This window comes from Lissotriton helveticus, chromosome 2_1, assembly GCF_964261635.1.
Source record: "Lissotriton helveticus chromosome 2_1, aLisHel1.1, whole genome shotgun sequence".
NCBI lineage: Eukaryota > Metazoa > Chordata > Amphibia > Caudata > Salamandridae > Lissotriton > Lissotriton helveticus.
Genome location: NC_136059.1, coordinates 316,013,143 through 316,037,816, shown reverse-complemented (window position 1 = coordinate 316,037,816; position 24,674 = coordinate 316,013,143). Strand labels below are relative to the sequence as shown.

The 24,674-nt window shown below is 44.2% G+C and overlaps 1 protein-coding gene across 2 annotated transcripts in view; it reads left to right on the top strand.

Moving 5' to 3' along the window:
• Positions 1–24,674, top strand: part of MTMR12 (myotubularin related protein 12) — an 813,877-nt gene that overhangs the window by 533,780 nt on the left and 255,423 nt on the right. For both annotated transcript variants that reach the window (XM_078674902.1, XM_078674903.1), the window contains exons 8-9: positions 14,277–14,352; positions 19,289–19,395. In XM_078674902.1, coding sequence (XP_078531028.1) covers positions 14,277–14,352; positions 19,289–19,395 — 183 coding nt within the window. The remainder of the gene's footprint in view (positions 1–14,276; positions 14,353–19,288; positions 19,396–24,674) is intronic.

The window sequence follows — 24,674 nt, the reverse complement described above, 5'->3', positions numbered from 1 at the left end:
TAAAAGCTTGTAGTCAGCTGTGGATGAATTAGCAACACATTGGCAGCCTGAATCGCCGCGTCTGTCCGCGGTCCCACGGAAACGTTTATCGGGCCGAGAGCCATCCAATCCATCGAACACTCCCAGGAGGAGACGTAGTGGGTCATGATGGACCGCCCAACCCAGGGTTTGTGTAAGCTCCAGATCCACACCCGCCCAGAATGACTCAAGGCCAGGGCACTGCCAGACCACATGATAAAAATCAGCTGGAGCGTGTTCGCACCGTGCACAAGCCGGGGAGGGGTGCAACCGAGCTCTGTACAGATGCGCAGGAGTAAGGTATGCCATGTGTAGATAATAGAGTTGGATTAAGCGTAATTTGGAGGAGAGCGTCCTGCCAGTCTGCGTCCTCCAGGGGGCCAAGCCAACCCTCCCAGCGAGCGCGCAGCGAGTCCAGGGTCGCGGGCCATTGTTCACAAGAAGCGATAGATCCCCACCTTTACCTAAGTTCCCCATTATAACCTGGGCCTTCAGGGGACTGAATTTGGGAAGGGGGTGGCCGACAGAATGTGCACAGTGAGGGCGTGACGAAGCTGCAGATACTTGTAAAACTGGGAGGCATGAAGGGAGTAGTGCTGCTGCAAGTCTGAAAAGGCTCTGATATGGTCCCTAACCCAGAAGTCACCAAGGAGCGAAATCCCGATTTGGCCCCACTGACGAAAGCCTTGAAGGGACGAAGTATTGCGCAGCCGGTAGCATGCCATAAGGGTGTGTGTTGGGTGAGCTTTCCATACCATCTCGTGTGACGCAAGAAAGTGCTCCAAGCAAGTAAGACTGTCTTAGTGACAGAGGGGATGACTTGTGCTATAGGGGCCCGTACAAATAGGACTCGAGCTTTGGAAAGTCCACAGGCCGGACTTCAACCCTGTATGCCGGATCGGACCAGCCGCCAGCAAACGAGTTATGAACAGCAATAAGTCTAGTGGCCAAATAATAAAGATGGAGATTAGTCACACCCATGCCACCGTCCTAGGGGGATATCCGACAGTGAGCGAGGGTCATACATGGCCTTCCACTCTTCCACAAGAACCAGGTGAGCAGATCATCAATTTCACTGAACCAACTCCCCGGGAGATGAAGTTATGTTTTGGAGAATATATAGAAAACGGGGGAGAATCATCATCTCTAAAGAGTGCACTTCTGCCAAGAGGATTGAGAGGAGGGGATTGCCAACATTTGAGGTCTGCCGTAGCCTTTGTAACAAGGGGTGTAAGGTTGAGGGCTCACTCAAGCTCCGGGAGCAAGTTCACCCAAACTACTAAATATCTGAATAATTGTCTGTGCAAATACATGGGTGGAGGGGGATCAGGGTGGATTTTGCCGGGTTGAGCCGCAGGCCAGAGGCCCGCTCAAAGGCATGGAGGACTTCCAAGCAACCTGGCCCAGAGTCCTCGGGGTCCTCCAGGAAAAGGAGGACATCGTCCATGTATAGGGCGACTTTGTCTACGTGGTAGGGATCCCAAGTCCATCCACGGATGCGGGTATCATTGCCTATGAGGCAGGCCCGGGCGCCAGTGCAAATACGAGTGGTGAGAGGGGACAACCCTGACGGGTGCCCCTCCGGATGGATAACGCCTCAGAGAGTGCACCATTGGTCAGATCCCGTGCCTTTGGCTGGAGTACAGGACTCTAATAAAACGCCTGAATGGGATGCCAAATCCCATCATATCGAGCACAGCCTCCAAATAACTTCAGTCAACCGTATCGAAGGCCTTTTCAAGGGCGGAGGCGTTGGTCCAAGGCAGATTTTTATCTCGGTGTTGATGAGGGAGATTGGGCGGTAGTCTGGGCAGGAGATGGAGGGTGGCTGGGTCTTAGCGATAACCACAATAGTGGCCACGTCAGTCTCCGGGGGGAAGGACCCCATCTCTACCACTTTTCAGAAGAGATTAACTTGATGGGGAACCAGTAAGTTGCGGTAGGCCACGTAGTATTCCTGTGGGAGGCCATCAGGCCCTGGCGTCTTACCGGAATGTAAGAGGGAAATGGCCCCATGCATCGCCTTTGGGATAAGAGGGAGGTCTAGATCCTTTGAGAAAGTTTGGGCAAGACGGGTAACTGAGCCTCAGCCCTCTCCAACAGGCCCACCAGAGAAGCCAGGCCGCCTAAAGCTGGGCATAGTAGCCCGCAAAAGCTTGGGCAATGGCATGCTAGGTGTAATGGTGGGTGCCGGCCGCGCCGCAGACCTCTGAGATCATACAGTTGGCTTTGGGATAGAAGACCAAATTGTGGAGCAGTTTTCCGTTCTTATTCCCCCATCCGTATACACGTGTCACCGAGGAACGCCATAACATTTTAGCCGAGTCTAGGGAGATCTGACAGGTCTCCTCTTGGAGCAGCGCAAGCTGTCTTGTGGAGTGAGCACCCTCTGCAGCTGCAGGAGTTGATTCCTACTGTGCAGCCTGAGCCTCGAGCTGTGTCAGGCGGGCGGTCTGAGACACTCGTTTCGCATGGACCAAACCTCTAGCCATGCCCCGCATGGTAGCCTTGCTGGCCTCCCACAGTGTGTTTGGGAGGGTACTGATCCCTTGTTGATTAAAAAGTATTGCTTCAGTTCCCACCCGAGGGCCTCATTGATCTCCACATCTTGTAAGAACCATGCGTTCATTCCCCAGATCGTGCGTACCCAACCGGGGGCTTGCCCCGTACTTAGGGAGTTAGGGGAGTGGTCGGAGATTCCTCGGGTGAGCATAGTGACACCAGATACCAACTGGCAATCAGTGTTCAGCAACAGGACCAAATCAATAAGGGAGTGGGTATGATGGGCTGTGGAGGTGTGTGTGTACTGTTCTCGGCAGGGATTCAAGACCCTCCAAGTGTCGCATAGACCCAGGGCGAAGGACCAGTCAGCAAGGCGTTTGGCAGAGGTAAGGCGGGACTCGGAGGGAACACTTGTTGTGTCAATAGACGGCTGCATAACTGCATTAAAATCACCCCCAATTATCGTCTGACCCTGAGGAAAAGTAGAAATTATCACCGTGAGGTGTTGAAGGGCAGAGGGCAATGTGGCTGGATGGATGTAGGCACATAGGAGATTGAGAAGTTGACCCTCGATCCTACCAGTCAAGGCCACGTATCGTCCCTGTGCGTCAGTCGCCACGTGCACCAGAGTGAAGGGGAGACCCCTATGAATCAATATGGCCGTTCCCCGGGAGCCCCACATGAAACCAGAGTGCCAGACCCTGTCAAACCCGTAACGGCCGAGAAAGTTGCAGTGAGATCCTAGGAGGTGAGTTTCCTGTAGGAAAAGGATGTCGAGTGCTTGGCGTTGGGCACTCCGAAGGACTGCGGCTTGTTTTATATGTTCTAGTAAGCCATTGATTTACCATGACAGAATGTGGAGAGGTCTACCCGTAGGCGGCATCAGAGGAGTGGGTGGCACAGGGGTGGGCAAGTGCAAAGGGCCCGGGTCCCAGGGGAGGTGACATGCCAGAGCTAGAATGTAAGGATATGGTTTGGATGTTGTGGTAGATTTCATGTCAACGGCAATGGCGTGTGTGTGCAATGAGCAGTCATGGAAAACAAAAAACAGTGGCTCGAACGAGGCCAAGAAGAAAAGAGTCCAGAAGGCAACTGCCCTCCCAACCCCCCAATCGCCTGAACACCCCCCACCCTATACTTCCGGAAATTAATCATCTGTCGCCTTGAAAAGGAAAAGTTAACAAAATCAGATATGGCGGGGCGCAGTGTCTCGGAGAGGTCAGGGACACCGCTCCGATCGATCAGGGAACCTGTCCGGCTGTGGTTCCCGGAGACCCGAGGAAGTTCCAATGAAATTAACAACTGGGACACTGCATCAGACGATCGTGACGCCCCATTCCGCCGGTCACCCTTCTTGCGGGACAGAGTGCGGCGCCGCTGTGGCTTGGGAAGAGATGGCTGAGGTTGTATAGACACCCTTGACCAGGGAAGGGGGGAAGTGGGACGAGTCTTAAGAGGGCACTCCTTCATGAGCCAAGTCCAGGCCGCCTTTGGAGTGTCAAAAAAGATTGTCTTGTCCTGGAAAACAACTCTGAGATGGGCCGGAAAGAGGAGGCCATAGCTGACCTAGGTTAAGGAGTTTCTGCTTGACGTAGTCGTATGCTCACCGTTGGGCCTGCACTTCTCTTGTATAGTCCGGGAAAAGCATAATCGTGTTGTTTTGGTATTTCACGGGGCCCTGCGTCCATGCCGTCCAGAGGATGGCGTCCCTGTCTCTGAAATGGGGGATCCTAATGATGATGGGTCGAGGTGGGGCCCCTGGGGGAGGCCTGGGTGCGAGGGATCGGTGTGGGAGCGCTCGACCGCAAACCACGGAGAGAGGACATCTTTGGGTATCCAGGATCTCACCCAGATCTCCACGAATGTGTCTGCCCTACCCTGTTCGACCCCCTCAGGAAAGCCTATGAGGCTCAGATTTTTCCGCCTTGATCTGTTTTCTGCGTCCTCGGCCCGACGGTGCAGTTACGAGGTCTGAGTCTGCAGCGGGCCACATGGGTCTTCAGTTGGCCTATCTCTTCCTCTGCTGTGGAGAGGCGCGATTCTGCCTCCAAGAACCGGGCTGCGGCATTACATAGGTCCTGGCGGATAAGGGCCCTATCCACCCGCACCTCGCTTATCTTGCCCTCCACCGAAGCCTGGGAGGCGCCAATTGCCTAAAGAATGGCGGAGAGGTCCCCTCCAGCGTGAGAGGGGTCACCATACGCTCCCCCCTCCAGGATCTCGGTCATTGGTGGTGTATTGGTCCATTTTGGTTTGGGTCTGTGGAGCAGGTATCTTCGGGGCTCATCGCGACCGTGGATACAGGTCTCTGGCGTCCAGTCGGGCAGTGGGGCGGTCAGGAGTCTCAGGCAGTGAGGGGGGCCAGCGCCCAAGCAGTCAATACTCGGGCCTGGGCGCCGAGGCCGCTCCTCCCAGGTCCCCCCGGTCCCGAGGGACCAACCAAAACAAATCTCTCTTCCGTCCGATATGACTGCTGATGGTAGGGAAGCACCACCTTCCAGCCTGGAATGGGTGTCACTGGGTAGAAGAGGGGGGGAGCCCGCCCGCGGCTCCTTGACGCAGCCAGCCAAGACCTACTCTCTCCATCCCGAACCCAGAGAGCGCAGGGGTCCGGCGCCGCTTAATGGCTGCAGCCGAAGGCGGACAACGAGCCTCGATCCCAAGGGCAGATCAGGGACAGAACCCAGGCAGGTGGGCAGTGGGGAGGAGGCCGATACCAAGGCCCGCGCCCCCGATAGAGGCGGCCGAAATCACACCCTCCAGCCAGAGAGCCCCGCCGACCAGGAGCACAAGGGGGGGGGTGTAAGAAGGCACCCCCGAATTGTGAAAGGGGGCGGCGTCGCAGTCAAAGTCTCCGGTAACACGTGGAGCCCAATGCTGCTAGGGGGCCACTGCAAGGCAGGGGTGGTTAGATAGGCCCTCTTCGTGCCCGCAATCGATCCCTAACAAGCAGACGTCTCCAGGTAGGATCTGTGGCATAGGGGGAAGCAGGGCAGGTGAGCGAGGAGTGGAGGGGGGGCGGGAGCGCCAACACTGGCCTCCCACACCGCCACCCGACACGACAGCCGATCCCCAGCTCCGACCCCACTCACTGGGAACGTGCTGATGGAGGCCTCGTGTCGGCCCCTGTCGTCCCCTGTTGCCAGTGAGGTATAAGCTCCGGGGTGAGGTCGCAGCACCAGAGCGGCCTATGATGGGTAGAGGCCAAGGCAGGGCTGGGCTCACTGTCGCGGCATTAATGGTGTGGCGCCTGCAGGTCTTAAAGGGAGAGGGACGCCATGTGCAGCGATAGGCCGCGATGAGGTTCGTTTTTACCACCTCAGCACAGCAGGAGGCTTGGCACGGCGTCTGGGGGACCAGGGCGACTCCACATGCCCCTGGCATCCTGCCACCAGCCGCAGGGAATGGTCTGTCCCAGAGGAGGATCGCCTGCACGAGGGTGGGGGAGTACAGGTCAATGAGGGGGGGCGGGAGGGCCGGCGTCGGTCCACCGCGCCACTACCCGACAATGGTAGCCGATCCCGGTGCAGCCCCACTCACCGGGTAGTCGCTCCCGCACAGACTCAGGACCAGGAAATCACCAAGGCGGACGTACCTGTTCTTCCCCTCGTCTCTTCTCGTGCATGTCAGGAGGGGGAGCAGGCTCTCACGCTCCCCAGCCTCGGTCCCGGGCGCGGTTTAAACCATTACAACGCGACCATTACAACGCCATTCCATTACGACGCGGTCATAACAACGAAAGTTGTTACAACGAATTGCGCTGGGGGGCGCTCAAGGATAGTAAATCATTTAATTTACTATCCCAACACCTTCCCTACTATCCACGGGGACTGGTGTTGGAATAGTAAATTAAAAAAATTTCATTTGCGCCCCCCCAACGCAAGTCTTGTAACGACTTGCGTTGTTACAACCACGTTGTAATGGAACGCGTTGTAAAAGTGTGCGTCGTAATGACGTACATTCCCCGGGCGCCGGCGCGCCACGGGAAGGAAGTGCTGATGGAGGCCGCAACCCCAGGACGGACCACAGTCGGGAAGGGCAGCAAGCAGGTCTAGGCCAGCCACGACTGTGATCTTGCAGCAGGGAGGGACGCAGGACCAGCGGGCCATCGGGCAGAGACGTCAGGCCCACGGACGGCACGCGGTAGAGGTCGCCATTTTGCAGTCCTCTAGTCTCAGGGGAAAGGAGGCCAGACAGGGCGGCAGGAGCCCAGAACCCGGCAACAAAGAAGATTGGAGCAGTGCTGTGCAGACAGGAAACCTCCGTGGGCAGGTAAGAGGATCGGATGGCAGCTGCAGACAGGCTTATGCGAGGCGGATGGCAGCACTCTTAGAGTGCGACCGCCATCTTGACGCCTCTAGCCACCCCCCCAGTTCTGCTAATATTATAATGTTTTACTGTTGGACCTTTATTTTAATTTGGATATTTCATTTCCTAGTAATTAGAGCTGGCACCTTTCTGAAGGAAAAATACTGGCCATTCATTGTTGTTTTAAGAGTCTGCAAAGGCCCGAACATGATACTAAATATAACTGTAAACAAAATCCTATGTATTCATTTGTACCATGACTTTTCTGCCTTTGTTTAATTTAATTGTTAGTCATAAAGTTTGTAAAGGGAAGAGGTAAAAATACCGGTTTAAAATTATTTTGCTTATTTTTTCTACTGGCTGAGACATTAAAATACTGATTGTGCTGGTAGAAAACCGACCACGTGGCAACCCTACGAAATTAATCAGCTCTGGGCAGTGGAGCTTCCCAGACTGACATGCGCAGTTGAGGTCCATTTGTATGTTTTTAAGTTTCTTCTCCCACGCACTCCTTCTCCTTAATATCTAGACATGACTCGCGTCATAAGTTGGCAGTTGACACTGTTGATGCGCAAATGCAGGCCCCCTGCTCACGACCACACCTAGGACCTGGAATCTTGGTCAGTTGCACCAACAGCGATTGCTCTACTCTAGGTTGCAGCCTTTTAATTTATAGATCCAGGTGAGACCTCTGCTTGCTCTTAATCCTTTGTTGTATCCTTTATTGCACCAGAATAAAACCACCTGCTGTCCCAATTGCAGTTTTCATTTAGTCACCACTTGTGTTACTACATGCCCCCTTATTTTATCTGCGAACAATGCAGGGTCTCACACACTATCTTACCCTTCTTTGATATCCTCTTTCAGTACGCATACCAGCTATTTTATTAATGTACAATCTTTGCCCAAACACAAAATAGAAATACATGATTTTATAGTAAACATAAAACAGCCATCTTATTTATCACAGAAACATGGCGTAAGGATTCCTCTGGCCTAGATATTGCTAATGCTATCCTTCCCAATCACCTTATTTTGGATAAAGATAGACCAAATAAACCTTGGGGTGACATATCCATCATCTTTAATCAGGTTACTCCTGCTCCATTGAAGATACTGATATTCCACATGCTGAAGGCATTATTTTCGCCCTGGCAATCTTCGCTACATATCCCCTCTTTATTTATCTTCTCCACCCGCAGTCCTGAACTTTACTTTATCAATTATGTGCCTCTTTATCTTGAACCTTACTCTGTTAAGGCCTCAAAATGTTGTATTCTTTGGGATTTTATTTTACATCTGGACACCCCTTATAACCCAGACTCCGAATTATTTCACTGTACTTATTCTTTTGCTAATGGTCAATGAACCTACCCATAAGATGGGGGCACATTATCGATCCCATTCTGAACAGTTCCCGGCTTCTATCATCTAATTTTCCACTTCCCCTTCGTTGATCTTACCCTTATGTAGTACCTATTATCTTGCAGGAGTGGCTAATTCCCTCCTAAATATCTTCTCTTCCCACTCCTCTGCAAAAGTTAGTAAAGCCTAACTACATAACACGTATGTGCATGAGCCAGCATCACAGTAACAATATGGCAGATGAGTACAATCCCTTCCGATTATCCTCCTAGGACCCCAGATGGCAGACCCCCCATTGGATCTTTCTGCCGAGGACCTATCACTCCTTGATCATCTTCTCACCATAATGTACCCTATCATTCCTGGTGAGCCTGGGTAACTTCTCTATGCTGTACACATATCAACCAGTCTCATACAAGAGGTTGCCCTGCCCCCTCTTAGGGCATTTGGAATATGAAATGGAAATCTCGCAATCACCTACTGACCACTAATTCTTGCTCTTCTTATCCTATCTGACTCACGGAGCCTCCATGCACATAGTATCACATGACCTCGTCCTCTCTTTCCTGTCCTACTTCTCCCCCACTCTCCTCTCTTTCCTTCTTTCTATCTTTTTCATTTACTGCATTATTGGTGCATTCGTGGAAGGTAAATGCCTGAAAGTTCCTCCTGGTTCATTTCACCCAGTGCTATTTGATCTACATAACCAGGTACCAACTGCTTCTGTTCCTCCTTATGTACTGGGTTCATGTCTATTTTTATTTCATGCCTTTATCATCTGTATCTGTAAATGCCACATTATTGTATACCTTGGGTAATTGTCAGATGTCGAGATTGACTCATTTTCTTCTCCCTCCTCACTTTCTCTGTACTGCTTTTCATTTTAAAATTAAAAAAATGTATTTAACAAAATAAAAACAAATTTAGCAATTGGATGACTCGCGCCCTAGACACTATGGCTCCTATACTAATCCATCACACTAAAATAACTCATCTTGTGGCACCTTGGTACACTGGTACACCGGTACACTAAACTACATTGCAAACAGAACATAAGTGCCGTCGAACATATGAAGATGCCTTCAATCACGAACACCACAAAGTGATCCAGCAGTGTAAATGACTTATTAAGCAAGCTAAAATTGAATATTTTACCTCCAAAATTTGGAGTGCTTGTAACCTCTCTCACAATCTATTTTCTATGGTTCGCAGCCTATCCAATTCCAAATCCTCCCTCAAAATATTTACTCCATCTCAAAATCAGTGATAATCTAGCATCCTACTTAAGCGATGAAAGTTATACTATTTATTTACATGCCAATTTATGAGGATTCCTCTATTGAGATGAGTGAACACTCTCTCGCTAATTATTCTTCCTTAATACACGTAGTTCATGCAATCCCTCCTGAAACCAGGCTGATCTCCTCCACTGCACTCTTCAAGAAAGAGGTGAAAACAATCCTTCTGGCCAAGATCTCCTGATCGTTATAGATGTTGGTTCAGAGTCTCTGCATTGCTTTGTATCACTGCTCACCCTATCCCTTGGCACTATACTCTACTTGCTGGGGGCACTACTACGCTACTCTCTTACTACCGACCAAGATATGATACACGCTGGTTTACTGATCCACCTGAACACCTCTGTAGTGGGATCAATGTCTTGTGCTGTCCTATGTTACCTCCTTACCTGATTGTATATGGATTGGTTTTATGTATGTTTTTATTATCCATGTTATTACCATGCTATTGACTATTATACTGTTCCCATTATCTCTGTTGACTCCTACTGCCCCTACCCTGTCTTTGTGAAGCGCTCTGATATCTGTAAGGATCCTGTTCGCGCTATATAAAACTTTGAATAAAATAAAAATAAAATAAATAATCCCTCTTAAACTAGATGAAATTGGGCTCCTTGATGGATCCTTGCCCCTTAACATATTACAGTATGCCTCTTCTTTTGTTGGTCCACCTTTGGCTGATCTATGTAACCTGTCGCTTTCCTCAGCCATTGTGTCTTCAAGGTGGAAACAGGTTATGATTGTGTCTCTAATGAAGAAACCTACAGTACACCCAGCTATACTTTCAAACTTTCGTCCTATTCAGTTACTTCCTTTACCTTAAACCATTCTGGAGAAAGCTGTAAATATGCAATTGTTCTATTATATTGGGAACATTGATTGCTTAGACACCTTCCAATGTGGGTTCAGATCTTGGCTCAGCATGAAACAGTTATGACCAATATTAATGATGGCAAGAGGACTATTTTAGACCAAGTGGGTGGTGTTTGGCTGCACTGATACTTCTAGATAATTCAGCTGCCTTTGACTCATTGTTACCCACAGTGCTCGTTTCTCACGTCTGCTAGATAGGGGATCTTTGGTAAGGCCTTAAGACAGTTTGAAAGCATTTGCCAAGCAGGTTCTTGTCCACCTTTTGTTTCTAATGATATTACACTTCAATGTGAGGTTCCTCAGGGTTCTTACTTCTGCCTCACTTTATTTAACCTCTGTTTTGCACCCCTAGCTGGCCTGGTAAGAGCCTTAGGATTTTGCATGTTTTCTTATGCAAATGACACATAAAATATTGTATATCACCATTGACTATGCCATGATTCAGCAGATTTTCTGTCAAGGAATGACAACTGTGGCTCTTTCGGTGAGCAATAACTTGAACAAATGAGTTTCTCCTTTTTAGTAAAAACGTCCTTCTTTTGGTCATCTGCATGCTGGGAAACAAACTTGGTACAAAAGGGGGTGGTGATGGACGGAGCATCTGAACCAATCAAACACTCACACCCAGTCAAAGGATCTGGGTTTGATCCATCACAGTTCTTTAGCCCACTCTGCCACCCCAGTTCAGACATGGCTATATGCAAATCAGTCTGACCCTGTGCCACATGGGAACAGTCCAGCCCGAACTGCCAAGCCATGCCTTCCCTGGACCGGAAACAAGCTTCCGAGGACCGGTTTCTGGCATTACAGCCGTCTTCAGCCCGACTTGCTTGAATCCAGTGGCAAAGTGAGCAAGGGACTCACGTCTGACCATACCCTGCCACACTTATGGTGGCCAAAAGCGGTACAAACATGGTCACGCTTCAGTTCCGCTACACCAGGTTCAAATTTTGGGTGTACTGTTTGATTTAAAAAATTGCATTCTCCAATCACATCGCTAGAGTCGCAGGCGCTTGTTTTTCCCTTCTTCGTCAGCTGAGTAGGTTTCTTCCTCCTCTCTTCCAAAGTAATGTAAAACAGTATTTCAGGCCTTGATAAATTCAAGGCTGGATTACTACAACTCTCTATATCTGGACCTAACTAACGATACCAAAAACATCTTCAAATTGCCCAGAATGCGGAGGCCATACTCCTGCAAAACATTTCTAGGAGGCAATCAGTGCATGAAGACTTGAAACAACATCACGTTACCCATTCAAAAAAGGGTACTTTTCAAAATATCATGTATTCCCCATCTAGACTTATATAAATGTAGCCCTGGTCACATGAACGATAAGCTATTATGGTATACTACTCCTCGCACCTAACGCTCACCCTGTCGTTCTCTTGCCACCTACCTTAGAGCTCTATATGTTAAACGGTGTGGACGAGCATTCTCTGATTTAGCACCCAATCACCGGAACTGCCTCCCTCAACCCTTTGAAGAGCTCGCAAATCACATGGAGTTTAGAAAGTAGATTAAAATCTGGTGCTTATAGAAGAGCCATTCATCGAGAGTCAATATTTATATGCGGATTTCAGCACCATGATGCCCGCTGGACTTAGGGTACACTTTATAAGTGCATAAAATAACATTTGTTTGGAGATTTCATTTGTTCAGTGAGCATAAACTGCTTAACCTGCAGTTGTTATTTTGTCTATTGATATTTGACTGTGGGGCTCAGGAAGGGATGCAAGTGATATCTCCAGGCTATGTCTGTTGTAGGTACCTAGTTTTGGATCCCTGAGTTTATGTGACAGGGTCCATGATTCTTTACTCTTAACTTCGGTGTCCATTTTTTGTTCAGCTTCTGTCAGTGACCTTCACTTTCAGCGGTCAACATTTGACTGGGAGGACTGTGATCCAAGGTGGATAGAGATGATTAATTACTTTATGACTTAACTTAAAGGAGGGCAATAACTACAGTTGTTTAGTGCATTCATGTAAGTAGATTCCAGAGTTTAGATATTATGTGTGATGAATTTGTTAGTATCTTGCCCTGTTTCCTACCAAGGGGACTGTTAATGGTTGTGTTTTCTGCAATTTATTGAGGTGGTGATCTGTCCTCATAAGAAACCGGGTAACTAGAGATTAACTTTATCTTATAACAGTTGATGAGAAATTGTTTGGTTGGAATTGGGTAAGCCAGGACTCCAGTAGTGGGGTAAAGAAGATTTTGTATACAATTGTGTAATATACATGTTCTTTTTACTTTACTGCAATTTTCATGTTTAATTTTGTGTGCAATTCATCCATGATATTTTGGCCCATAGATGGGTGTGCAAATAAGCCAGTTAGTACAGGATGTGGCAGTATTGTTTTTGTATGATGTATTTTGAATGTTTATAATATTTTTGTTCTCTGTTTTATCTTGTGTGAACATTTAACCAGTCTATAAGTGGCACGTCAATAAACATATGATATTCCATGTAAACGGACTAATTAGGGGGTACCTAGCTAATAATAAGGTTGTCTCACTCCTGCAAAAAAGGAGAACAGGACCTTGAATATCCTGTCTTTCTCTGCCGGAGCCATGGCACTAGCCTGCTGAGCAATCTTGCACAGGCAGCGATTTCATGTTAACACCAGTTCCTCTAGTTGAGTTCACGGACACAGTGCCAATCTAAATATTCTTTCTTTTATGAATAGCACATTCAAAGGTAGCTCTAAGAAACCGGGACATGTAGTTAAAATGTTTAATTGAAAATCCTCAGTCTAGTGCATTAAATATGTACGGTAACCACATAACATGAAAATAAGAGGCGGTAAGCATGTAATGGTCAGCAAAAACAAGATGAAAGTTTCTGACATTGCGAATTTCTGACATCCTAACACTCTAATACTATTTCTAAACACTATGGTAACTTCAGTTAAAGCATTAAATAGCAAAACCTGCTCTTTGAGTTTCATAAGATGCCACGATACCTTCATATGATACCCTTGTGAGTGATAGTGCACTTTATGAATACACATAACATAGGATGGGTCACATAGCATCTTTCAATAGCTGGCTACAGCTATTCCTTATCAGAGCTCTCCTGTAGGATTTGCGCTTTAGGTGAAAGTCGCCTTCTGCACAGCTTCTGAAATCAAGTCTCTGACTGATGATCAGCGATAGGTCTGGCGCGAAGACCTCTTCTAGTTAGTGCTCAAATCATGAATTTTGTATGCTATTTGACCACTGATTTTATCTCATATTTAGAAGTAAAACAGGTTATGGGGACACTAAGCCTACAAAAAGCGTCAGTGCGATCCACATGTTGACATTAAGCATCCATCTGTGTAAACAATAAGCTTATGCTGCACGGGGACCATATTGTAATGACTGCACTCAGTATCATAAACAAAAAACATGTCCGCCAACAGAGTTGTCTGCCATGATGACATTAGCATTTTTGTGTGTGCTCTAAGAACTTCGCACTTTCTTATTAAAGATCAAAAGAATCTGACAGCAGGCACAAAATGAAAACAGACTAACAGAGCTAGCACTGTCATGGTCTTCACATCTTGTCTAGTAGCAAAAAAGATAATGAACTGGAAGTGGCACAGAGTAGTCACCAGTGGCTGGTATTAATTCAAGCATTTCACACATCACTTTTATCCACAAAAGCAAGACCATAAAGAGAACACCTTTAACATTTGGAAAGTCGTTTTTGTGTGGACAGTTTGGTACTAGCTGAAAACAAATTTGTTTATAGCTATACTGGATGGCAGTTACAGAGGTACCGCATTAGAGGGGATGGAGGAAATCTTTCATCCGGGCACCTATTCAGGAAGAAGAAAACTCCCTTAGTAGACCTCATTCAAATGTCGTGTTTACTGTTCAGTAAAGTGTCCTTGTAAATTATGTAATTCTTTTTGTTGCTTTCTAGTTTGCCACAATATTTTGTTGTACCAGTATCCCTACCAGATGAACGTATCTTAGAATTCAAAGGAAAAGGAATTCCTGTAAGTATTCTACTTATTCATCCCTGTTAATGCCATACAAAAATAGTAACAATGATAACGTAGTTGTATAACTACATATTTGTGTAATTCTTTTTTAGGTTTACTTTGGTTCAGTGTTATAAAGTGTATGTTTGTTTTATATATGTTAAAAAGTATAGCCACACTAAATCAGTGTGCCAGAATTGCATCTTATTATGGTGATTTACTCTGGATGCACGTTCTCCTACTTAACTACTCAGGGAGAGGATGTGGCCTAACTTTGCTGCCACTAACAAACAACTATTTAGACAGTCTTATGTGACTTACAGGATACATGGCTCATATGCAAACAAAATCCATCGTTATCACAGACTACTATGACAACCTTTCTCTCCTGTTCAATTCATCAATGTTTCTGAGATATGTATTGACCATAAGGGCACAGATCACCTTCACAAAGACCATCCTATATATTTATTGTCTCATCCAGGGCTGCTGCCAAGTTTGAACTTAGTCATTCTCATCAGATGCTCTCTTAATTTACAGTGATCCTTATGTGCCACTATAATGTGCTCTATTCATATTTCTTGTAATAGTAATCCACCACTCTCACCACCGAACCCCCTTCAGCTCATTAATACAAGTGCATTTTTGAAAACTCTTGACTGTAAGCGACATTCCTGTTCTGCATTGCTTAATAGGCTCCTCATTGATATTAGTCTTGATTAGAAAATGAACTGGCTACTGTTTTTCAATTAACTTCATAATTTATAGCATCAACACACTGTGCCCATTCCCCTGTCTAGGGCATGTCACGGAACTATTTCTGTGCTTCTTATAAGTAGCCCTATTTATTCTATTCAGCAAGACACAATCTCACTGGTTCTCATAATAGACAAATGTCACTGTCCAGCTTGATACTCTGAACCGCAAACTATAAGCCTACCTCAGTGCCCATCAGCACAACAACTGCACACATCTGGTGAGCCAAGCCGTTCCAGGAGCTTGCAATTGGGAAGCAGGTCGTTCATATTAAAAGATAGAGAGGACATAAAAGCTAGCTTTTGTAGACCTCGCTAATTTTGAAAACCCCTTGCTCATCACCAAGACAAATCATCTCCACCAGCAAAAGTTGAACTGTCTGCGAATGCCTCAAGCTCTGCATTAGCCCTAAACCAGACACATCAACAGAGCATTTAATTGACATTTCGCACTCTGTGTCTGTAGATTGTTCAAGGATATATTCGATAAAATCAGGAAACAGATCAATTACACCAAAACAACCACCACTATCCCTCGGATTCCATAATACAAAGCACCCAAATTAATGCACCTTAGCCGCCTGACCCTAGAAAGCCTGTTGAATGTCCTCGAATTCCTGATATCTATATTCGAAGAGCAGAAATAATCAGTTCCTCAAAAATAAAGCACATCTTTGATGGCGCACTCTACCTACTGCTGACCAGTATCAGTGCATCCCTCACACAAGTAACTTGCCTGACACACTAAAAACCAAACCAATCTTTCTGCTCTTGAACAAGGTTAATCTCAGCCATGGCAGTCTCGCCAAGAACCTGATGACCCACCTTGCTTTGTTTGGGAAGATTGTTTTGACGGTAGTTGCTATCCAACTGCACAAGAAAAGCAATAAGAATTCCTTTCTACATATCCTCCTGTTTGAGTGCATGCAGTATAGAGGCAACAGTTCTCCAGGAGGTTAACTCCCTCTGCTTGATCGACAACAGCAATCACTTCCTACTCGATTAGCTTTTGCCTTTGAGCATGGGTGAATTCACACCCAAACCTACGAACAGCCACAAAGCACTACCCTTGTATATCTACATCAACTTCACTTTCAAAATTAACACAGCTAAGAATAAATAGAGAGCCTTACATAGAGCTTTCACCTGTCCATAGGGCCGTGAGGCCTTTTCCTGTGGTCCTGAAGGAGTCATTGATTACCAAGAAGAATTTTATGTGAGTACTATAATTTACCACTGAGGTCACAAAGCCGTACAGACTATTGCACTGCAGTTGGATGTTCAAGTAAAATCGTATAGATGCTTTAGTCCCCATGGGTTCAGATCTAAATTCTACAAGCTTACTCTCTGAGGTGTTGAAACCTGATACAGCCTGACACACTCAATAAACTGACTGTATATATAGACTGATTGATTATTGTTTTTCAATTTTGTATAGTGTACTTCTACCCATGGCACTTGACTGCTTGTGGAATATAAGCAGGCAGTGATCGTAATAGGAAAAATGTAGATTTTTAGATATTTTATAAAGCCTCAAATGTGCATATCTACAAAAAAAGAAAGTTAGTGAAAACTAGTAAAACTGTTTTGTAAAAAAAGAAAGTTAAAATGGGGGAAGAAAATCAGACGGTGCTAACCCATTCCGGAACCAGGATAAATCGGCACAATGCTATAACATTTCAGTGGGCTAATATTGTAGTGGTTCAATCAATCAACCAATCAGAACATTTATAGAGCGCGCTACTCACCCGTGAGGGTCTCAAGGCGCTGAAAGTGGGGGGGGGGGGGGGGGGGGGTGCTACTATTGCTCGAAAGCCAGGTGTTTCCTGAAGGAGAGGTGGTCCTGGGTCGTTCAGGGTGCTAACCCGTTCTGGAGCTAGGATAAGTCCGCAAAATATTTTTATAGCATTTCAGTGGGGCAAATGCTGCAGTAGATCAGCTGTGAATTTGATTCACCCTGCAGGCAACCAAATTTATGGACTCCTGATTGTGCAAATGGCTGTTTGCAGCCAATATTTTCTAGTGATGGAGCCTGCAGTGGGACTTGTGCACCCACTTAACCCCAAGGCTTCACCAGTACCAACAGAAAACGAAGTTGCTCTAAAGTGTGGCAGTAGCTATTTGAACCATCCCATATGTGGCTCTATCCTGCAATTGGGTTAGGCCCAGTCTGCACAAAAACCGACAGCTGTGCATAGATCAGTGTGTCTGATACACTCTGATTGGAATATCACATACAGCTATACTAGCAAGAACCATTATCCTGCTGAATAGCAAGTGTGCTAGGGTCCTCCAGTTAACACAAACACTATGTTTAGTTAGAAGGCTTATTTTATAGCAAATAGGGTAGGGTAGCAAAGATGAAAGTGGCCTCTTCCTCTTTTACTAACAGACGGAGATAGCCACTATCGCGCTTTTGGTATGAACTGGGTTCGTCCCATCCCTCAAGACTTGCCTGGGTCACACTGTTGATGTACCTAACCCACTTTGGTCTATATGATACATTCTATGTAAAGTGCTTTGACACCCCAAGTTGTCAAATCTGAAATATGCAAAGCCTTCAATAAATAAAGACAATAAAAATAAGCGTGTTACAAGAATTAACATTGAATCTCATATCCCAAAGTTATTTGTGTTAATAATTTCATTGATGTGTTTAAACCTATTTTTCTCAAGATTTCCTCTATAATCTTATTGCATTTTTTCTGTTGTAGTGAGTAAGGATTCTTTACTTTATAGTGCTCTTTAATTGGACTTTTTTGTCTTTATTCCACCAACAGTATTGCTTATTTAAGCTATTAATCTTTGCATCATCAGCACCTCCTTGAGAGTTACTGTTGTACTTGGTTGATGCTACCGAAGGGTGAGACTGGGATACTTTTAAGGAGCGTCTATTTGCATTTGTGCAGCTCCTCTGGCAGGGCTATTGTCAAAGCTTAGTAATAGCACGTATCAAAGGTTTTGCTACCCCTTTCACCCTTGTCAGCTGGATTATTAACAATTCAGAAAATCACAAAAACATACCAGCATGTTATATGACAATTAGGAATTTCTGATAATAAATTTAGAAGAGGAAGAAAGGATTACGTGTGCTTTCCATGTGAAGACTGTGTTAGACACGTAAGCATTAGGAAGTGTCTTAATAAATAGTAAACGTTTAAAATAGGTTCCAGTGAATACAGCCATTTCTTATTTAGGGCCTTCACTTTTTGCTGTCCTGTATACAGTTTTGTTAGATCTAGCAAGAGGGAGTTTAATTTCCTGTGTTGTCACTGCTTCTGAGCATGAGGTTTTTTCCTTTGGAAATGGAAAATTAAAGGAAAGGCAGTTGAAGGAGTAAAATCTCTAGTCTGGGAACCTAAACATTTGAGCAACATTTACACATTTTCTTGTTGCGTGCCGTTCGATTTTGTCACTTGTGAAAGGTGATGAAAGATTAACCCCCAGATGCATCAAGCATCCATTTTGCGATTCCTTATTAGCGAAAAATAAGGATTCGCTAATAAGGAATAGCAAAATGCTATGCATGAAGAAATCGATTAAAACATTGCGATTTCTTAATATTCCTTAATTGCGACTTGCAAATTGAGAGTCGCAATTAAGGAATACCTCCCCATTCATTCCTATGGGCTTGGAGGCCCATAGGAATGAATGGGAAGACATTCTCAATTTGCGATTAGCAATTAGCGAATCGCAAATTGAGAATGCAATTTCAAGGGTGCAGGGGTGTCCAAAGGACACCCTGTTGCACCCCTGAAATTAATCTGTGCACATATGTTGCGCACACACATGCCCTAAGGGCATGTGTTTGCGCTACATGAAACTTTGAAAAATGCACAAAAGTGCATTTTTCAAATTTTTCGCAAATTACCATGTAGTTCAACTTCATGGTAATTTGCTCCCCCTATTAGCGAAATTGCTAATTTTTTTACTTTGTTGCATTGCATTTAAGGAATCTCAATTTGGGATTCCTTAAATGCAATCGCAAATTAAGGAATCTCAATTTAGAGATTCCTTAAATTGCGATTTTTTACATTTGGGATGATGCATCCCAAATGCAAAAATACCGGTCGCAAAGGGGCAGATTCTGAGAATCTGTCCCTTTGCGACCAGATTTTCCTTTCATGCATCTGGGCCTATGAAAGGTTTTCAATGCCCAGAATAGAGGTATTAAAAGCATGTTTTTCATTTTGTAGATTTGGTGTTGGTCTTGTCCAAATGGATGTGCCCTCATGAAAATGTCTCCGCTTCCCAAAGAACAAGACGAAGGTATTTCGCTGCAGCAGAAAGAATTCCTGGATGGGTCAGTAACTGACTTATAATTTGAATATCTAGCAAATAGTATATTTATCAAAAACATCAGACACATTTATTTCCATTATTGTGTTCATGTAATCTTTCAATTTTGTCAAAAGTCATGAAATGATCAGGTAATAGACAATTATCATTATGGAAGTGATTTTGGAATGCATACTATTAAAATGGAGAGATATCAAATAATTGTTTTTTTTAAACTGACTATGTGTAATGTAATCTGGTGCACTTATAAAGCGCTCATATGCCCTTGGGCCAAGTTCAGGCTCTATAAAACTACAAGAACTATTTATTATTATTATTTTTTTAAAGTAAAAAAAAAAATCAAACCATGTAACTCTTTAAAAAAAAATACACTAGTTTTTAATATGTACTTGATTAAACATGTTAATATTATATATAAGATTATACGTAGTAGCATTTATTCTACTCTATTTAAAGCAAGTATAAATTAATTTATTATCTCTAGCACTCACTTTATACCCCAGAGAATCGAGCCGATTTTAAAATACATCGGTAGGCAATGATCGGTAAAATCGAAAAATGTGACGGCTTTATCCTTGTTTGTCGTTTATTTATTCTAACTTTATTTAATGTCAAGCCACATTATATCACAATGTGAGGTTATAAACATGTGACGTGACGTTTTTAGGAAGTGCTTTATTTCACCTTATTAGTGGCATATTTAAGCCACAAAAGAGGACAGAGAACACAACCCCACATTGTGTTCAGCTCAATCAAATTTTAATGTAATTATTCTCGTTAATACAAGATGTCTTTGTACTCTGATATTTTTTGGTCCCTAGTACGTATCTAATTAATTCCCTTTCTAAGAAATCCATTTAAACTGATACAAATGTATAGTACAATGTAGTAACTGGTTATAGGGGGTCAAGTGAGCTAATACATCCACCACAAGGATCCATTTATTGTTCACCATGAGGTCAACACATAAAATTCCTCATGTCCCCCCTCAGCCTGTAATCCCTCTGAAGTGCATTGAATAAGTGATGTAGAGTTTCATACCTGTCAGTTACACTAGGAAACCCATTTGGAGTATCATGTCCTCTGCAAATATAAGCCTTTTATTATAATGTGATTGAGCAAATTCTCACCTTTTCTTTCTGACCATTTTTGGGGGATGGCAACTTATTGCTTGTTTGTACTCAACATTTCTTTTCTACTCTAAAATGAATATTGGGGAAATAGTACTAACATCCATAACCCACCAGAAAAGGGTGGGTTATTGATGTTAGTACTATTTCCTGGATGTCTGTGTGTCTTTTACCAGAGCTTTGTGAAAACAGGGAGGTGGAAGTAACCTCTTGACTAAGAGAGGGATCAGTTACAAACAAGCCACTCCTGAGTGGGAAGAAGAAGAGCTGAATAATTCAAGAAAGCAGACTAAATTCACAAGGGAATCATTGAGTTGGAGAGTCAAACTGCAACTCCCTCGACTTCTCAAGGGTCAAACTCCAAGTGATATCTCAGCTCACTGCTTAATTTATAAAATAATAAGTGCAGAAGTCCAAAGTTTTTCTCAGAACCCCACAGCCCATGCTGGTGAATGTTGCCCGATACCAAGGGTGTATAGTTTTGATTCAACTAATGCCTCTTTAATCCTTCTTGCTACTCTCCCTGCCCATTTATATCACTCTTGCAAGTTTTTACATCCCTTTTCCTCCCTTTGTCACTTTTTTCTTTTTTCTTTTGCCTTTCTCTCCCTGGATGAAAATCTGATAAGAAATACATTGAGTGCTGGTGGGCCCCCTCCTACAGCCACAGGCTCAAATTGCCTCTCATTTATCTGTTATAAATGGAAAATAAGCAGACCAAAACTGGCAGGCACTCAATCATCAATACAAAGAGGGACCCCTACACGCAAATAATAGGCAGGTGGAGCAGAGGAAATTAGTAGAACCAACACAGACAAAGATCAACTGCCTATATGTAATAATTGCCAAAAGGCCCAAAAGAGAGGGCCCAATAGCCTTAGCTGACACATGCGTATATTCAAAGATTCCAACAATCAATTTAATTAGCAAAATTATTTTTCTTTTTTATTATCATAATATCAAGCATGGTTATCAAACTTCAAAAAATACACAGATAGATAAATAAGGTATCAACAATAAATATATACAGTGTCCCACACATCACATTCAAAACTATCAATCACACTTTCATGCACTCGTAGTGGCATACACATTCATTCTACAAAACAAGTACAGTTCCAAGACCTCACAAATCGATCAAGGTGGTAGAACTGCCACATGATGTTCAGATGGAAGATTCTCGTGTATTGTCCCCGTGGTGAATGGAAAAAGAGTCAAAAGACACAAGAAGAATTAAACACCAATGCGCGTTTCGGTGTATGGCCCAAGACAGGGCAACACCTTCATCAGGGCGGGGATGGATAAGCGGTGTGGGACAAACAGGCACACCTAAAATCACAGGGAAATGTATTTATTTTATTTAAAACGCTTTATATAAATCAACATATACATTTGCATAATTATATAAAAAGCATGTATATTCATTCCATGCGATATGACAAAAGTCAGCCCTAGTCATTTGTATTTTGTAATTTCTATTTGTATAGCGCATTATCACCAATGGTCTCTAAGCGCTGACAAAAGTCAGCCCTAGTAGCGAACTAGATTCATTTTTTCACGATGAGAAAAGCACAACAGTCTAAAAAATGGAATAGAGTGCACCAAGAAAAACATAAAATAAAATATCAACTCTAAAGAAAGTAAACAAGCCTGTGTTTATCTAAACACTATACATCTTGTGTGAAAAAGTGCCAAGTTGGAAAACATGTGATGAGAGTTAAATGTGCATATAGGGAAGCACAATAGCATGCAACGAGTTCAAAATAGTAGGACTTCTAGCAAGCTCCAAATGTACCTGGAAAATAGTGCTATTCACTTAGATTCCTTTTACACGGGCCGAATTGTGACCAACCGATCCAATTGGGTAGTATCTGTAACTGATACGTTGCATGCTATATTTTATACATTCCATTTCTCTGTTCCTTTCCCTTATGATCATTTAGAGCAGTCCTAGCGTGTACATTGATTGTTCCTCAGGCACAACGAGTGTGATGAAGAGGGCAGGCTTTTCCTCCTAGGATGCAGAATTATGAAATTAGATTTTTCTTGGTTCCAAAGACTCTTTAACCATTAATACGTGAAACTTCCAGCCATCCTTTCCCTTCTCATGACACAATAGGGCTTTTGACTTGGGCTGGGGTATATAAATTTTTAAGGCTATATACATAGAATTTGGAAAATAGTATATGCTTAGGATATAGTGAAACCTACTTGCCTAATACTTATTGCATCGCTGTCGAAATGTCTGAGGGCAAGATGTGTAGATATTTATCACCACAAAAATTTGCGCTATATCAAATGCCTTTAACATAATAAAGGTGTGTGAGGCAACACATTTTATTTAGTGAGATCCTGGGTCAGGTTATGGTGGGGGGAGATCCCCTGAAAGAAGATAACCATTGAGACAATTGTAGACCCTCCCCATCAAAACAAAATCCATTGTATTGTACTCCAGGGAGTACTCCTGTTAGTAAGTTAAACTCATTCTAATTACAATTGTATTGAGGATATGACTGTTCTGTGAGCAGTCTGTGTTTATGCATATGTGAGTAATGGGAAGTCAATGTTATGTACAGTTTTGATAAATGTTTAACAGCAAAAAAAAACTGCTGACACTCACCGTATCTCAACATCTTGTCCCAGATCGCACTCCTGGCTGCATGTTTCCTTGTGTCATTTGGCTTTGCCAAACCCAGTGAAAATAGCAGCTGTTCTCAGATCTGATTTAGGAAGTGTGCTAGCCCTAGGAAATCAGTCTTGACACCCAATTCCTTTGCTTGAATGATCCATCAGTAAAAGTCCCAGAGGGACCCAAGTTCACATGATGAGTGATGAGGGTCTCCCTTCAGCAAAGGCTATAGCTCCTCTAATGAACTCTTCTGTACCTGGTGCTTTCACCTGCTTGTTAGTAGCTCGATGAGCAGGGCAACAGGGTGAGATCCATCTTTAGTGTTCAGTAAGCCTGATACCAGAGTGTAATGATATTTGGCATCAGTGGCCTTTGAAATATTGGGACTGAGATACTTGGAACACAGTGATTACATGCACTTTATCAACAGGTTTTTTAGAACACGTTTTGCTACATAAATGTTCTCTCTTTTTGCTTGAAAGCGGCAGTGATGATTCAGCTTGGCTAACCTCCCCAAAGTTGGTCCTCTGCACCCCTTTTCCTTCTGGCCATTACAGCTAAAGTCAGCAATGAATGGAGGAGGAATTGGGTAGTTGGCAACAGGTTATCCTAAAGGTTTGGACAAAATATAATTATGTTGCGTCTTGGAGGGTGCGATCTTCAAGTCTCGAAACATTAGTCTTCTTGGGAGGTTGCACCTGTCAATTTAAAGTGAGAGGGAGGGTCTGAGCAATAAAGATATATTAGCACTGGAGTCTTAGGCTATGCAGAATGATGTTTCCTTTCCCCCCTTCAGGGCTTACTGAATTCAATGTGACTTTAACTTTCATTGCTCCACCCAGGGCCTGATGTGCAAGTTGGAACAGTGGAATTTCCAGGTGTAATTGCATGGGGTCCGATCACAAACGGTCTGGTGTTTTCATACCAAGGTTTCGTGGTTGTGGGAACACCAGTCCTGATTTTACTGGTCAGAAAAACCTGTCTGTAAAGTCACTGAGAGGAGCAATAGCAGCCAACCCAAGCACCCAGCCCATGCCTCCCTTTTTCTCTGGCAAGGGTGAATCATTTAATAATCCCTCATCCCATGACTCTATTTCTCTTTGCTAGGGTATGTTTATTTATTTATTTTAAAAAATTATAAAGCGCAGCGTATACCCGTGGGTGTCTTGGCGCTATAACTATGCTGAAAATCCCAGATTGAACATGTATCTACCTTAAAAAGTATTGTCCTGAGCAGTTTATTGGTCAAATAACCAGGTTTTTACCAATTTTCTGAATTGAAGTAGCGAGGGTGCCAATTTTATTTCCTTTGGAAGCGTGTTCCAAAGTTTGGCAGCAGCGTTGGTAAAGCTTCTGTCGCCCCATGTCACCGTCCTAGTGCGTGGCACTACCAGTAGATGTCTCTGTTCAGATCGTAAGGATCTTTTTGGTAAATAATAGAAGAGTTTCTGTTTGAGAAATGCTGGTCCAAGACCCTTGAGGGCTTTATAGGTGAGACACAAGGTCTTGAATCTAATGCGATTT